General features: G+C 34.4%; 1 protein-coding gene across 3 annotated transcripts in view; it reads right to left on the bottom strand.

The window, feature by feature from the left end:
• The window catches only part of LOC140747269 (choline-phosphate cytidylyltransferase A), a 38,278-nt gene that overhangs the window by 7,522 nt on the left and 14,146 nt on the right, over positions 1 to 16,610 (bottom strand). For all 3 annotated transcript variants that reach the window (XM_073079592.1, XM_073079590.1, XM_073079591.1), the window contains exons 2-3: positions 10,682 to 10,904; positions 2,758 to 2,855 (exon numbers count right to left, since the gene is read on the bottom strand). In XM_073079592.1, the coding sequence (XP_072935693.1) occupies positions 2,758 to 2,855; positions 10,682 to 10,904 (321 nt within the window). The remainder of the gene's footprint in view (positions 1 to 2,757; positions 2,856 to 10,681; positions 10,905 to 16,610) is intronic.

The following is a 16,610-nucleotide window of genomic DNA, read 5'->3' as shown; positions in this document are numbered from 1 at the left end:
TTTACATTATTATTATTTATCGATCCAAGATTGCCCCACTATTGGACTCACTAAGTAGCTCAATTCCAGACTACTCTGGCTATGGTTTACTTACACTCTAGTGGATATATGCGCAATGGTAAACTTTACACACTTTGGCGAATATTATCGATTCGCAATCATGTTGTTTCTACAAAACGTTTTCAAGTTTCCAACACACATGCTGGTTATTTTTTACCCAAATTGGTGTCTACGTTTTTGAGACATAATTTATACCATGGCAGGTCGTTAACATTAAAACATGTATACATCAATAATATAGGAATTTAGCCCGTGTGTAACGGAATTCTTGCACACCATGTGATCCTATTATCGACGGTGCGCTATCGCTAACTGTGTCACCTACTTTCCGACACTAGTAAAGTTTCAGATCGAACGTATTACAACCAGAAATGGACGGTTTAAAATATTTAAAATGTGATGAAAGGCTATAGTTTTAAGAGTCAGTCTGAAATAATTTCTTTTTGAATATGTAATCTCAGTATGAATGTAGGTAATCAGTTACGAGTATGTAATTAATTCTTCATTTCTGTTTTCCATTTCCAGAAATAAATAATTCTTTCTTCAAAATATTTTCTTATTTTTAAAGAACTATGGTGTAGATATACTGAAGTGAAATTAATAAATATTAATAATTCCTATATCCTCGAAAAATAAACTTATAGAAATCGTCATGTAAGCATATTATTTATTTTTCTGTATCGTAGATAGATAGATAGCTAAATTATTCTGACCTTCAAATAAACCATTTTTTGTAGCGAAACTATGATTAGATAACTAAATAAATTATCTTTAGAGAAGATAAGATAAAGGAAGATAGGGCATGGCATGATTTTATTTTAAGCGGTAGATAGAATAAGATAAATTTTTCGTCTCTTTCAATTTAATTTGAAAAAGTTACAAATTAAAAGCAAGATGGACGTCAAGTAAGCTTGCAACATGGCGACATACTATTAATCATGTCATGACACAGATTATAATTATAATAGGTATAATTATAATCTGTGTCATGACATAAAGTGTGTAAAATATAAATTACTAAGGTATATCCTTAGTAATTTATAATTTACAATATTTGTATATATTCCAAACATTTTTTTTTGTTTTTTTTTTATTATACTTTTAATACTGGCACTTAATTGCATACCGATTTTCATTTAAAAAAAAATTGTAAATAGAATGTGAGAAAAACAAATTCTGCAATCTCATGGTATTTAATTTTGCTAATAAAACTTGCAAACAATATATAATTAACTGTTGTTTAATACAAAACCGCACATCAGTGTTTTAAGGTAGGTACACTATTCCAATGCGCATTAAGTTATATAGTTGTTAGGAACAGGATAGTCATAGTCCACTCAACAAATGAATTTATGATATGACATGATAATACACTTTACATTGAGTACGTAATAAATCTACTTTCATGATGATACATTTCTCCAATCAAAAGTCAATATGTTAATAGATTATAGTATGACTGTAGAGTATGGTATACGACAGTCATATTATAAGTATCTACAAGTATTTTCAAGAAAATTACACTGCAATCAAGCAATTTGACTTTAATACATATAAACAAATAGATCAAAGTGCAGAATTTCTACGTGGAAACTGTTGTGAAGACTGAAGAGTGTATGTTATCTGTGTTATCTAAGTATAGCAAATTAATCGCTAATCGTTGCTTTATCTAATCTAGTCCTCGAAGATGCGACGATCTGTTAACGATTTACGTTAGGCATTGGTTATAGGTAAGCCATAGATTAGTAAAGATTACTCACTCCTAACAAGAAGTGAGTAATCTTTACTAATCTATGGTAATGAAATAGTTGCGTAAAAAAGTTTTGCCACGTCTCCGTGCTAAAATGTCCCTAAAATATTTGAACTAATTATTTATTTATTACGTAAATTACGCAGTATTAGTTATTTATTCGTAATTTTCTCTAAAAATTTTTTATTTGTCACGAATTCAAAAAAAGAACTTACTAAAATAAGCCGTTTGTGGCTTCATTCAATTTCAAGGCGGCGAAGTATCTTTATCAGATTTCTATTACATAAAACTAAAGAACACATGGTTTTTATAAAACAAAAGAAATATGACTGCTTAAATATATAGCCCACGTTAGAGTAGACAAAGTCAACGACATCTCGTGTGTTAAAATTATTTGGAATTTACGTCATGAAAAAATAATAAGGCCTATATTATTTCATAATGATGAAGCTTTACACAGTTTTGTCACAATAATAATTCCGAGTAATACACGTAGGTAATTAAATGCTTTTCCCGGTAGCTCCGGGACCTGAATAAGGCTATGGTATCCCTGCCTGTCGTACGAGGCGACTAAAAGGGGGCTTCCGGGGTTGCGGGCGGCAAGAGCGGGAGCTTGAACCGCCTGGTTGGCGACCCCGGGAAGGACGACGGTATGTGTATATGATCGCATACCGTCGTACACACCAGATGGTGTGGTGAGCATCATGCTCACATGGGCGAAGCCCGACGGGACAACGCACTAAGAGGACTCCGGTTGCGTTCCTTCGGAGATCCCGGAGTCCCCTACGCAGGGTCGAGGACCACCACCAGGGGTTTAGTGCGATAGGTAAGTAACATCTCCAGTAGATACATTACAAAGGAATAAAGTAGCATAATCTCAATAGAAATCTACCCAACTGTAGTACATGTTGTACAGCGCACATTCATTAATATTAATTGATGATTACCTCATCGACGTATCTGCAATGTCTGACCGCCTCGTACCTCTCGTCCTCCGTCATCACCGTCCGCCCTTTCCGGCTGTGTGTGAGATTGTCGTTGCATACTGTGGAATAAATAATTACATCATTTATTTATTTAATACTTTTTTTTATAATATAGGAGTAGTAGACGAGCATGCAGTCCATCTAATGGTAAGTGGCTCCTGCCGCCCATGGACATCTGTAATCAACCCCAGATAGGATTAGATATTCCTACCTGAGGTCTGCCACAGATGCGCCGCTACCCCTGAGGACTAAGCTGGAACGCCAGGAAAAAGTGTGTCTCCCTTACCACCCCCTCCAAACCGGAACACAGCAGCGCCTAACACTGCTGTTATTAGGCAGAAATAAGTGTGGCGGTGGTGCCGCAGGAGTCGAACCACAAAGGGTTCTACCACCTTCATTTTATCTTATTAACTAAAAATGTGCCTTTATAGGCGACTGCGATAGTTAAGTTTCTCAGGCGTTTGTATGTAGGTACGTAACATTCTTTAGCAGGCCTTGCAGCCCATATGTCTTGTCGGATTTTAATATAAGGTGTCATTATATTCGTCTAAATTGTGGGAGTGACAGGGTATGGTTTTAAGCATTCGGGGTCTGTTTTTATTATACGTAGGTATACTACTTTAGTTCTTTTGTAATTTGATGTACAAAACAGTCCACTAGATAGTCATAAGTAGAAGGAGTAGTAGGAGAGTAGGTTTGTAATTAATTCCAAATAAGATAATAAGATTTTGATTATTCTAAAATAAGAAGAAATCCTCTACCTACGGCGGGGTACATAAGCAATATAAGCATTACGTCTACGCCAAGTACGATATAATACTGATATTGATTACAAAATATTACAAATGCGTTGTTAACCCTGAATTCTAATTTGGAACGCCTCGTGTAAGGGTCGTTTTCCTGTTGCTTATATTTACGCGCGCTTCACCCACGCGCGCGCCACTTGCATCCTTCATATGTGTGGGAGGGACGTGCATACGAGTGTAAACACGGACAGAAAAAACAACTTATGTGTATCTCCCCTAATACACCCCTTAAATCAGAACATAGTAAGTTTTAACTCTGTCGTTATTAGTTATAACTTCGAATTAACTCCCTTTATACTCAAATGGTTATTTACATAATACCAAAATATAAAAGTACTTTTCGAATCGTCTTTTTGTCTGTCTGTACGGGCTAATCTTGGAAGTGAATGAACCGTACGGTTTGCATTTTAACGACTCATTCAAAGATACAGTGATACACTTACCTACATAAGTTATCTGCTACAAATAGAAGTACCTACATAAATTATATGTATTTTTTAAAACTAAAACAACATGAGATTAAACGGGTCGATTCCACGAGCAATATACTTATTTAATTCAATCACTTGGAGGGCAAGTAGGTAACAAGATCTAAGGTTACACGTAAGGGCGTATTACATCATCTACGCTTCCTAATCACTTATTTGGATGGTATAAGTAATTAATAAAGTTAAAGTTAACACATTGAAGTAACCTTCTTTTTTATACATTGTACAAACTCGTTAAATATATTTAACAAAAGGATAAATATAGGATTGCTAACGTAATAATTAATTAATTTAATATTTAAAAATCATTATCAGTTAATGAAATAAATAGGTAAGTAATAAAATTTACAATGCAATTAAAATAAATGTAAATTATATTAATTCATATATACTTATTTTAATATTACAATGATTTATATACTTAAGCCAAGATGGGATTAAAATTTACCTCTTAGTATCCAGCTCTTAAAATAATAACGAATAAATAAGCAATAAGACTAAAAATATTTTATAATGTAGGCCGAGTCGAAAACAATTCCAAGTAGTACCTAATTATTATTAATATTCATTATGACCCACTAACAGTCAGTACCCGCATTCCTTAGGATATGATAGCCATGAACTGGCTAGCACGATATGTTGTGTAATGACACAAATAGGCAACATGAAAGAAACTAGCGTAATGCCACTAATTCCTTACACATTACTATGTTTACGTGTTAATCCACTGATTAAACATAGTAATATGGATTATACACGCCTATATACATTATACATACGTATTGCAATTTGACACTTCAATAAAAACAGGTATTTGAAGTGTCATATTCGAGCTCTTAAAATTCCTTGTATTTTAATAATACTCTTTTCAATACAAAACGTTACATTTATAGGTATAAGTATTTTAAACTAGCTTTAACCCGCCCCTTCTGAAATTTATATCTATCCCTCGGGAGCGGTACTTTTTAACGGAATAAATAAAAGGACTATGTACTTTTCTGAATCCCTGACAATATGTGTACAAAATATCATGACAATAGTAGCAAACAAACCTTACATTTAATAGTTCATTTAAATATTTTAGGTACGATTTAAAGTAGGCTTTATCTATATTAAACAAGATTTTATACCTTATTTAGCTTTCTTACCTATGTACCTAATACCTATCTCTTAAAATGATTTCATCTTGTACACATTATGTTACATTACTCTTGTTAATATTCTTTATTTTTATAGAATCACCTTATTATTCTATGCGAAGTCTGATATTTATCGTTAAAGTTATATTAAGTAGTTGTATAAATTACAAAATGCAATGACACGGAAAATCTTTGCACCGAGCACACATAACGAGTATATGACGCGCTTACCTAAAAGTTTGCCCACGGACTGCGAAATGCAACTTCCGTATTCGTAGCATATCACAATCAACTGTTTAACGTCACAAGATACCTTTGTCGTGATATAATACTTGTTTGTTTTCAGAAAAGCAATGCATTCAACATTGTTTAAACTAAGTTGTGAAGTTATGAAAGATAAACACGTCTAAGACTTTGAGATATCAGTAAATTCTAGACATTTTTTGGACAGATACAGATGTTATGAGAGAGAAGATAAGGATGAGTAGTTTAAAAGTAGTTACATCTTAATTTTTGGACGCAGTTCAAGGTAACTTTAAAGAAAGAGGAGATCTTTCATAATTTTAACATAACTTGCAATTGACGAGTAATTTTGGGTATGTTCTACATATTTTCTTCTTTCTAATATGGCATTGCACCGTCATCGTTATACGCTCTTAACCAACAATTTCCATAAGAATGATCTGTATCATTCTTTCAAAACTTTGAGGTGACGCGCGCGCTGTTCCCGCATGAATCTCCAAGTCAGATGTGCGAGATGAAGTAACTCCAGCTTACCTATAGACATGCTCTAGAAGAGAGCCTACACCGTGGGGACCAAGGAAGAATGCTTTTGCGTACCCGTAGCCCTAATGATGATGACGGCTAAATGATAACGGTGTTCAGAGAAACACCATTGGCGTTTAGCCAGTAACAGCCCAGTATATCCTCTCCACTGCCCCCGCGACTTGCGTAACGAGTTGATCCACGAAAAAAACCTAAACTAACTAATTTGCAAGCTCCTTCTATATTTCCTTCATCTAAGAAGGAAGGTAACGTTAGTTTCACACAAGTCATTGCACCGTCATCGTTACCCGCCGCCAACCAACAATTACCATATTATGACGACAATATATTGCGTTAAGCAGTCTGCGGTTACGTCCGTTCGCGGTGAACGTCAAAATGGCCGGTCACTACCCATATTTTACATATAGGATAGGATTTGCCTATAGGATAGTATAGTGTATAAGCATAATATATTTAATTTCGGGTTTTCTCTTTTAATTATACAGGCGTTTAGACCTCTTATATTAAATCCGTAATATTTTTTATCCTTAAAAGCTATGAAGTCCAATACGATGCATATGAAGGTAGCAATTTGGTAGCAACTATTGATTAAAAAAAAACTCTATTCATTTGCGCAGTTTCTTCTCACTGGATAGGTGACCAGCCATCCTGATGTCAGAATGGCCGGTCACCTTAAAAAGTAGTTTATCTTTTTTTAATCGAAGGTAGCAATTAGTAGCAACTAATAGCAACTAGTAGCAACTAGGTAGCAACTTTTAGTAATTATTTCTATGTAAAATACGGGTAGTGACCGGCCATTCTGACGGTCACCGTCCGCGGTATTGTTACGACAATGTGAAATTACACTTATCTTTACATAGATAAACAGAATATAGCTTATGTTGTAACTTTTAAATAGTGAACCGTCGTCGTCATCATTAGGCCATCACTATCCCAATATGCTGGGCATTGGTCTCCACTCAAGAGTGAAACGGGATTAGGCCATAGTCCATCGCGCTGGCGAAGTATGGATTGGTAGACGTCTCATATCTTTGAGGATTTTTGGCAGATTTTTTTCGATTTTTTAGGCGTTTACCCCTATATTTCCTTCAACGTTAAATAAAACAATAACCTTGAAAAATCTGAGGTCTGGGATTTGAACCTCAAACCCCTGATTTTTAATTAATTTAATTATTAAAACGAAGTAAAACACAAAGACTAACCTGCGTGAAATGGCAGACAGTATGCTCTGTCAGCATACTGTCAGCCATTGCATAAGGCAGTGTATCATTGCATATTATGTAAGGCTCTGTCAGCATACTGTCAGCCATTGTATAAGACAGGTGTTTTTAATTTTTAAATCCGTCCGATCGACGTTGAAACAAATTTATTCAAGGGTAGAGCACAATACACGGAATGACATCAACCAGTTTCAATCCCATTCACGCGAACAAAGTCGTGAATAGAAGCTCGTTGATAAATAAAAATAAATTGTATGGACTGGACTCTGGCCGGTCAATGGCTTAACAAAGTATTAATTCACGGATGAACGTAAACAATAAAATAGAACTCGATTTCCATATAAGTAGAATATTACATAAGCATTTATAGGTACAAAATTAGTGTAGCGCTATTTACACATTGGGTCTGGAAATAGTGTCCTAGATGTGATTATGCGATGTCATGTTTAGAAATAAATATCTTCCTTTAACGGCGAAGGAAACCTATGATTGCATGATAGTTCTATAAGAACAGTCCTTATATTTGCAATGAACATGAACGCACTTCTGTTTTGATTCGTTTTTGCCACTGGTGGCTCTGAGGCAAGGAAGGAGCGGAGGCTCGAAATTGTGCAAGAACAATGCGTAAAAATGCAAAATAAAATATTGTTTAAAAAAGAACGTAAAAGTTCTGGTAAGTCAAAATTTTGACTTATTTATCTGTAATTCGGGACCTTCTCTTGTGGAGGCTCCGAAGCCTTCTCTAAATAGGGCTGTGCGTGAGCTGATGAGGCATCAAGGACGCTCTCAATACACGTCAAGACTAACGTCGCGTCTCGGTATCGACGAAGGCCGACATCGCCACTTTGATCGCGATAAGCTAATAACATAATTATCCACGTCTTCTGCTATCATGTGTCATGTTACGAATTGCGGCACATATCGTATTAACAACTGATAAAACTCGTATGACAAATCTCGACCAATCCGGTGATTTACTCCGATAAATAGGATTAAAATAGTAATTGGTTGTAAGTTTGTACGAATTGTATGCCGAATCTTATATATAAAATTTTCGTGTCACAATGTTAGTTACCGTACTCCTCCGAAACGGCTTTACCGATTTTCACCATATTTTATATGCATATTCAGTAGGTCTGAGAATCGGCTACTATCTATTTTTCATAACCCTAAGTGATAAGGATTGTTCACCCTTAACATTTTTTATTTATATGGCAACACAACGTTTGCCGGGTCAGCTAGTAGACATATAATATTATGTATTAAGTATGTCCTAACTAATACTATAAATGCAAATGTGAGTTTCGTTTCTTTGTTTGTTACACTTTCGCGCCTTCACCAATTGTCTGAAAATTTGTACACCCTTTTTCAGGGGTTCAAGAAAGGACATAGGGTGTCTTTATCCCATTAAAATCTATAATATTCTAAACATTCTTTAGATGTAGGTACTTATTGTACTAACTAGGTGTCGTGCCTATTGAGGCGAGGGAGATAAGGGGGCTTCATGCCCTCGGAAGAGCCCGAGGGGCACCATGAAAGGGAAGCTCCGGTGCGTTCCTTTGTAGATCCTGGAGTCTCGCTATTTGCGTAATGAGGCCACCGAGAGGGTTTTAGTGAATATTATCTCATGATGACCTACATATTGTAATTTAATATAGGATATGAAATAATTCGCCACGTACGTGGAGTAGTACTGTTTAACAGTTAGATCAAAAAATTACGAAAAATATCGGCTTTTTGTATGGAGACTCCCTTTAATATTCAACTTTATTTTATTTTTAGCATTTGCTGTTATACCGACCACCGTAATGCATCCTCTGTGAGAAAGGCAATGCTAAACGACATAAATAATTAGATAATATACATGAAATGAGTTAATAATAAACAATCAAATGACGTCACAAACTAAACTACCACGAAACTATTAATGATAGGTATGTCGCTGATTATAAATAAATTGTTTACCCTGACCTTGCAAACAATGTTTTATTGAGGACTATATTTTAACTGATTAGTTAACATTATTATTTATCACGACTAGTATTTATTTGTATTTAGTACATATCTCGGAAAAAATCGCTATTGATTATAAATATTTCAAATAGGTCAGTCATAATATGTTTTTGTACATTAGCCATTGATTTTTTTATTTAATGTATAATTAACAAACAATGAAATTGTTAATTTGGTTTTTAAAATTGATATATTCCAGAACAATCGAGTAAGTAGGTATGGAATTCGTCGCTAATCGATTAAAAAGTAAATTATCGATGGTTTAATCGTTTACGCAATTAAATCTAATCATGATTCATTTCCATTTTAAATGTCATCTTTATTCTTTAATTAAATCATAGGCAAGCGGCGCTACGATATACTAGCTTGTTGCGCGCCTGTCTACACTCCACATACTTCTTTATTTTAAAAGGCAAGAATGTTAATACGAATAGAGTAGTTCATTTAGTTTGATTTAAAACCTACTTTTGCTTAAATAATTATCTATATAATTTTCATCTAATTTCAAACAGAAACTAATTAATTTTTCGATAAAATTTAATGGGGCTTATTAACAAGCATGTGGTTACCAAATTCTATTGTATAGAAAAACACAGACAGACCAAAATATAATATGCTATTATGTGTAATAGTGTATGTTGAAAATAATTGTACGCGCTAAGTCCTAGCTTAGCGCGTACAATTATTTTAAAAGTAGGTAGGTAAAATTTTTAAAGTAGGTTCTTTGTCTAAACAAATATAAACCTATTAGTTTAATCTTAAGTACTTCGTTAGTTAGAAAATCCGATAAATAAAACGTAAGTTCTCAGCAACGCGCGATAAGGTAATATAGTAATAACCTCGGACGTCGTACCATAATACTTCCATTATGCTATGTAACTAGAACGTAACTAATGTGTTTATTTGCATCGACTTCAATTAACGGCAGGGAAGGTACGGTAGGACTTCCTGAGAAAGGTTTCTCTAAACATTCAACAGTCACTTTAGATTGTTTAATTACGCCAGCCTTGAAAGTTGTGGAAAGTAGACATTAGTATGTAGGATTGAATGTTTCCGGAAATGTATAATTGCATCTAAACATTGTAACAAAATAAGTAACAATTAAATACTAGTACTTGGTTTGTCTTAAGACCCATAACCGATTTTGATGAAATCATCGTGTAAAGCGTCGCTAAAATTTAAAAAGGGCCAGTAATCTAGATTTACTCTGCATTTAGTCCTAGTGATAAAATGGGAAATTATATCGAACTGCTCGTATTTACTCAATAAACTCAATTTCATGAATAATCTGTCACAATAAAATTTGTGAATAAAAACGGCAATTCTTTGATTTTCGTTCGTTTTCTATAGTTTATGAATGCGATACACATTTTACAGACGAATAAAATATTAGACGATTTATAAGATATTAAAAAAATGTAGATCAAACTCACCACCAACAATGAGATAAACGTTAGGGAACACCGTCTTCGCCTGCTGCAGTTGCCGCGCGTGGCCCTGGTGGAACATGTCGTAGATGCCGTCCGAGTAGACGCGCACCTTCCGCGCCGCCGTGCCCGCGAGCGCCGCCGCGCGCGGTATCCGCCCGTACGAGCACCGGTCGCGCTCGGCCACCGCGGCCGGGTCCGAACTGAAGGGGGCTGCGTGCCGTAATGACTGGAAACGAGGAATTGTGTCTTCAGTAACAGCCCAGTATGATATATGTAGAGGGACGGTATCTAGATTGGCTGTGATCCGGCTTGAAGGACCAAAAAATTGCGGCATCATTATTTAAATCCATATCAAGGGGGCTGCGTGTCGTAATGACTGGAAACGAGAAATTGTGTCTTCGTGTGTTTTTATGGAAATCATGAAAAACCACAAAAATATAATTAAGCTCTGTGGCATTTGTAACAAAAAATATTTCCGTAATTCTAATTACACTTAACCTTAAATATGTTACAACATGATTAAACAATTATTATTTCAGGTATCGAAGTACATATAACAGGATCCAAACGACCCGAATTTAATTAATCTCACATTTCTATACATTAGAAATTGCAATGGCCATGTAGTTTACTTGCAGTAGGCAGGTACTAGGTGTGGTGACGGCACTCTCAATCGATCTAACCACTTTTAATTTAATGACACGACTTTTAATTTTCTATGGCACGGAACGTGACAATAATGAATGTGGGAAGGAAAGGCTGTTTGAAAATTCAAACATCACAAATTTTATTACTCTCACACATTTATAGCAATTTATTTTATAGCAAAAGAAATTGCAAATGGGCATGTATTTCTCTTCGTGCTGTATTAGATGTGGTGACGCCACTCTCGATCGATATGACCACTTCTAATTTAATGATATGACATTTAATTTTCTATGGCACGGAACGTGACAATAATGAATACGGGAAGGAAAGGCTGCTTCAAAATATGTACATAAAAATTAAAAAATCATTGTCCAGACACGTTCTCGAGGCGTGAGGTGTAAAAATGACAAAAATGTAGGCGTGAACTCTACACTACAGAGTAGTTCAAACTTGAAAGCAACGTAGGAAATTTATTTATAATCTTACAAGGTTGTAAAGAAACTATTTATAGCGGTTTAAAATAAAAATAATTTAATCTTTAGAATTGAGGAATGTAGAAAATCATTCATGTAGAAATGTACGCCAGGACACCAGTACACATTTGAAAGCAAAGTAGGAAATTATGTATACTCTTACAAGGTTGTGACAAAAACTATTTTTAGCGGTTTAGCGTAACTTAAGACTAGAACCAATAAATATTTAATTCATGTAAAAATATACGTAAAAACACTAGTACTCACTCGAAATCAAGGTATGTAATTTATTTATACTTTTGCAAGGTTGTGACAAAAGCTATTTTTTAGCGGTTTAAGATAACTTAGACTTTAGAATCTTGTGAGAGGAACAAAACAGATGAAGCCTTGGCATTGATTATCGAGCGAGCGTCTCAAGGGCGAGAGAGCCTTGAGTTTCCGTGGTGTGGGTATGGGGAGCGTCTTTATGGCTTTATACTGTTGGCAAATGAAGGTTTTTTTTCTTTGTTTATGGTGTAGACAAAGATTTGAAATCAACTCCTCGGTATTGATATTATGTCAGTGATATAAAAGTAATATTGAAGTGGTAGAGTCAGTGGTGTGATCAGGGAGGTATCACTAACATAACTATTTTACCGTGAAGAAATTCTGCGTTTATTTTTAGTGTGTGGATGCTGCATCACTTACATATGAGGCGGCTATCATTATGAGCTTATTTGTGACTTATATGTGGATTTGTACAAGTAGAAGTTGTTCTATTTAGAGTTCACAAATGTTCATGGGTCAGTCCAACTGACGGTAAGATGACATGGATTGCATCCTACTCTAATCTGATAAAAACCTTTATAAAGTAAGTTAGGATAGGACACGCTACAGTAAGCTGTACACGCATTACGCAAAGTGATATACGATCTGGTTGTCTGTGCAGTTTGTCGATTTTACAGTGTCTCAATGTCGACTAGAAGTGAAAGTCGTAATTCAAGCCACCGGCGGCGTAGCGCAGCCACTGGATATACCATGAAGCTCTCTCCCAAACATAACTAAAATATCTCGTATAGCGAGCATTGGAAATCACGAAACCAGATAATAAATTCGACCTTCATTTCGAACTTAGAAGTGAACCTACGTCATTCGTAGAATCACGAACAGATTTCATTCAGACGTCTGATATTGTTACATCATTTTCATTTGTCAAGGTCACTTTTAGGGTTTTGTTACCGAAGGGTTTGTTTGTTTGTCTGCCACAGGGATATACAACTTAATTTGTTTTTTTTATTGAGTGCATACATGATTGTTGTGACAGTAAATACTTACAATAAAAAAAAGTTAAAAGTAATGGCTGGAGAGCATAAAAATCCGGTATTTTTCAGTTTATTCATTGAGTCCGTAATTGCTATTTACTTTAAATTCTCACAATACTTGCAATGATAATAAATACTAAAAATTCAATAGTAATAATCGGTTATCCACCGTGCGGAACTCTCAATGTCCGAGTTCAACTCGCTCTTCGCCAATCATTGTTAACCACGTGAAACAGATCCAAAGTTCATTGTATTTTAAAATTCAAATATACATGACGTTACAATATTAGTAAGTTTTACGATGTCAAGGTTCATGGGCGGTGATTAGTATGGATGATAATAAAGTGGCGTGATGTGACGTCGACAGCGCCGGCGACCGGTGCCCGACGCCTTATCTCTAGGGCTGCCACGAATACTCTCCAATATAATTTAAATATTTTATCATAATTAAAATCATCCAACAATTTATCAAGATCATAACATTTTAACAACATTTATATTTATACAACATTAAAAAACTACTAGTATTTCAACATCACTATGAAGTCACGCCATAATTTAATCAATAAGGCAGAGTAAGACGACAATATTTTATTGCGCATAATTTAAGCGGATGATCAACAGGACCCAAAAAAAAACAACCCATACCTATAAATAATTGTTAACTGCTTTTTCTTGAGCTTCTAAGAAGCTTAGAAAATATTCAGTGAAAACAAATTAAGTTAATTGCAAGTACGAAACATGTAAATTTATTACAATTCGTGCAACACTAACACATATGGGAATACTAGCAGGCCCTTTTGTACATGTCTATTTTTATAGATGACGCAATAAATTAATTAATAGCGCACAACGTTTTAATTTTTACAGATATTCGTATGTATTAAACAGATTAGTCTACTAACCTAATTAGTATGGTAAATGGATGTTTGCTGACAGCCCTACGTTATCAAAACGCATCCGGCTCGGCCGGCAGCGCTAGCGTGACTGCATTCATCCGTTATCGGGTAATTGCGAACATTTGCATGTTATTAATAGATCTACTTTACTAAACGTAGATACCGCGGGACCACGTGGCGTATCGCAAGTGTCACACACGGTGTTGACAAAACATCGAGATGAAATTAAAGATAGCGATCAAAATACAATGACAAGTAATACAACTGCAATCGAGAATGCAGCTAACTTACTTGATCGTCATAATGAATTTAATTTTAAAGCATTTAAATGATTTTAAAGAATTTAATTTTGGTTGTAACTTTGTAAGTAGAGTTTACTCGATAAGAAAGCAGTGAAGTATTGTGAGAAGGAATATACAAGTATACTTTACTAAAAATAATATTAATTTGTTTCCATAATTATAACATTTCCATTTAAGCTTCTCTAGAAGCAACTACCTATATTCTTCTCTTTTATTTCAAGTCAGTTTTTATTAACAATGCACTCGCTATTAGTGTAATGAACACGTTTTGTTTTGTTTTCATTACTAAAACTAGACTGAAAACCTTGAAACGATCACGATACAGTTTAAAGAGGACAGGCATTAAAAAACTGTTGCAGTAAGCGCAAATCAACGGAATTCGGATCATATTCACAATTTATGTAACCGTAACAATTTTAAGTAGATCACGCGATGATATAATAGAAAAATGTGCTAAAATTGGAGATTAATTTTATTATCATTTGCTTCAAGGGCTAAGGGAAATGTCACGTGGAAAACAATTTGCTTAAGTTAATTACATCCCTGTAAGTAATGGTGATCTAATGTTATTATAGTAACAAATAAAAAGATAGTGCTAAATGATTTTTTTTTATCATTTGCTTAAACTGCGAAGGGAAAGTTAACGTGGAAAGCAACTTGCTTAACGGTTCTGTGCAAATTAAGTTCTTAAAGGGGTGTGATGTCAAACAACCCGCATTTATTAAGCTTGATCGATTAATTTAAATTACTTTGAGAAGGAACCAATGCGGTGGAACCAAAATGGTTGATGATAATGAATATTAAAAGAGATAAAGGTCACTATATAGAGGTACTATTGATCGGAACAGCTGCTGTAGTATAAATAACGTACTTTAAAGGCAACCCGAAATCGCTGGACTTTTATTGTTTCAATGATCTAATTAAATTAAAAAAAAACGTTAAAGCAAACGACGATTAGGAAGACTATCTGTTAATAGTAATAAAGTACTATAGAGCAAAATAAGAAAGATGTTGGTAGCGGTAACTCAACACCGTTAAGTCAATAAGTTACTATTGAGTCTAAATAAACAGTGTATTGAGGTAATTCTACTTACTCGTAAGCTTACAGAATAAAAGCATTACACACAACAAGACTGTTATACAATGAATAAAATTAAACCTTCTATTGTATTGCAGCAGTTGTTAAAACAATACGAAGTTTTGTCGAAACTCAAAGTATTTGAAGTACTTATATGAAAACAGTTCTTATTGATGAGAATGTTCTTTCAATAAGACTTACAGATTGTTAATGGTCACGTAATGTCAAAATAATTATATCGATGGTCACAGACAATAATTAATTAGCTTTAGTGTTTATTGTTTGAAGGAAAGCGTCCATGGGATTAACTCGATATTATTAGCTCATGGACGTCAGGGTTATAGATTCTATATTAGACAAATTAATATTACAGTTATATAAACATGTACATAATTAATTCGCACTGTACAATACTGTACAAACAGATGTATCGTGTAGATTTTGCTGTCCCCTATTCCACTTTCGGTCTACCACCACTAACAATAAATAATGTGGCGAGGTTACCTCTAATAAATCAGCTATTAAATAACATGACGTATACTATTACATTCATCTCGATTCTAAAATCCCCGAGACCGTGATTCATTACTTTATCAGTCCCTCACTGAATAATATTTATGTTGGCTGTATGTGCAGCGCCAACATACAGTCATAGAAACAAACAAAGAACGTTCGCCAGAAAACACATCTCTATTATTTCATATTAAAACAATTTTCGAAACTGTAAAATATTTACGCTTAAAGTGCATCATTGCGAAACTGATCTTTCAGAAAGTACATCAAATGTTACACACATAATTACATAATTATTCATTACAATCTTGCAATGTGATTACAAATTGGTTTCAAAATTGTTTATAAGACAAATAAAGATAACCAAAATAAATTAAAATCAAATATCCATGTGTTATGCAGAATAGAAAACCTGGCAGTTATTTTGAAAATTATAGCTTACATCAGCTTTCTATAGTTTGTGTACGTAATAGAGCTGTACACTCATGTCAAAATACTTGCAATATTGCAATGATGCAGCAAATTTGAAATGATTCAGATTGAGGTAATACAGGATAATATCTTATTACATGAAGCTATCTTCCTCTGTATTTTCTATTGGCAGTGACGATACAAAATAAAACCTAAGAAATATTTACGTGTGCATAAATGCATTGCCATGATGATGATATAATTATTGATGAAGCACATACATGTTTGTATACTGTATAGCCTTAAC

Source organism: Epargyreus clarus, unplaced genomic scaffold, assembly GCF_041222505.1.
Source record: "Epargyreus clarus isolate Ecla_fem2 unplaced genomic scaffold, WU_Ecla_fem_2.2 ptg000014l, whole genome shotgun sequence".
Taxonomy (NCBI): Eukaryota; Metazoa; Arthropoda; class Insecta; order Lepidoptera; family Hesperiidae; genus Epargyreus; species Epargyreus clarus.
Note: the sequence above shows the minus strand (reverse complement) of the source record. Positions and strands in the feature narration are given on the sequence as shown.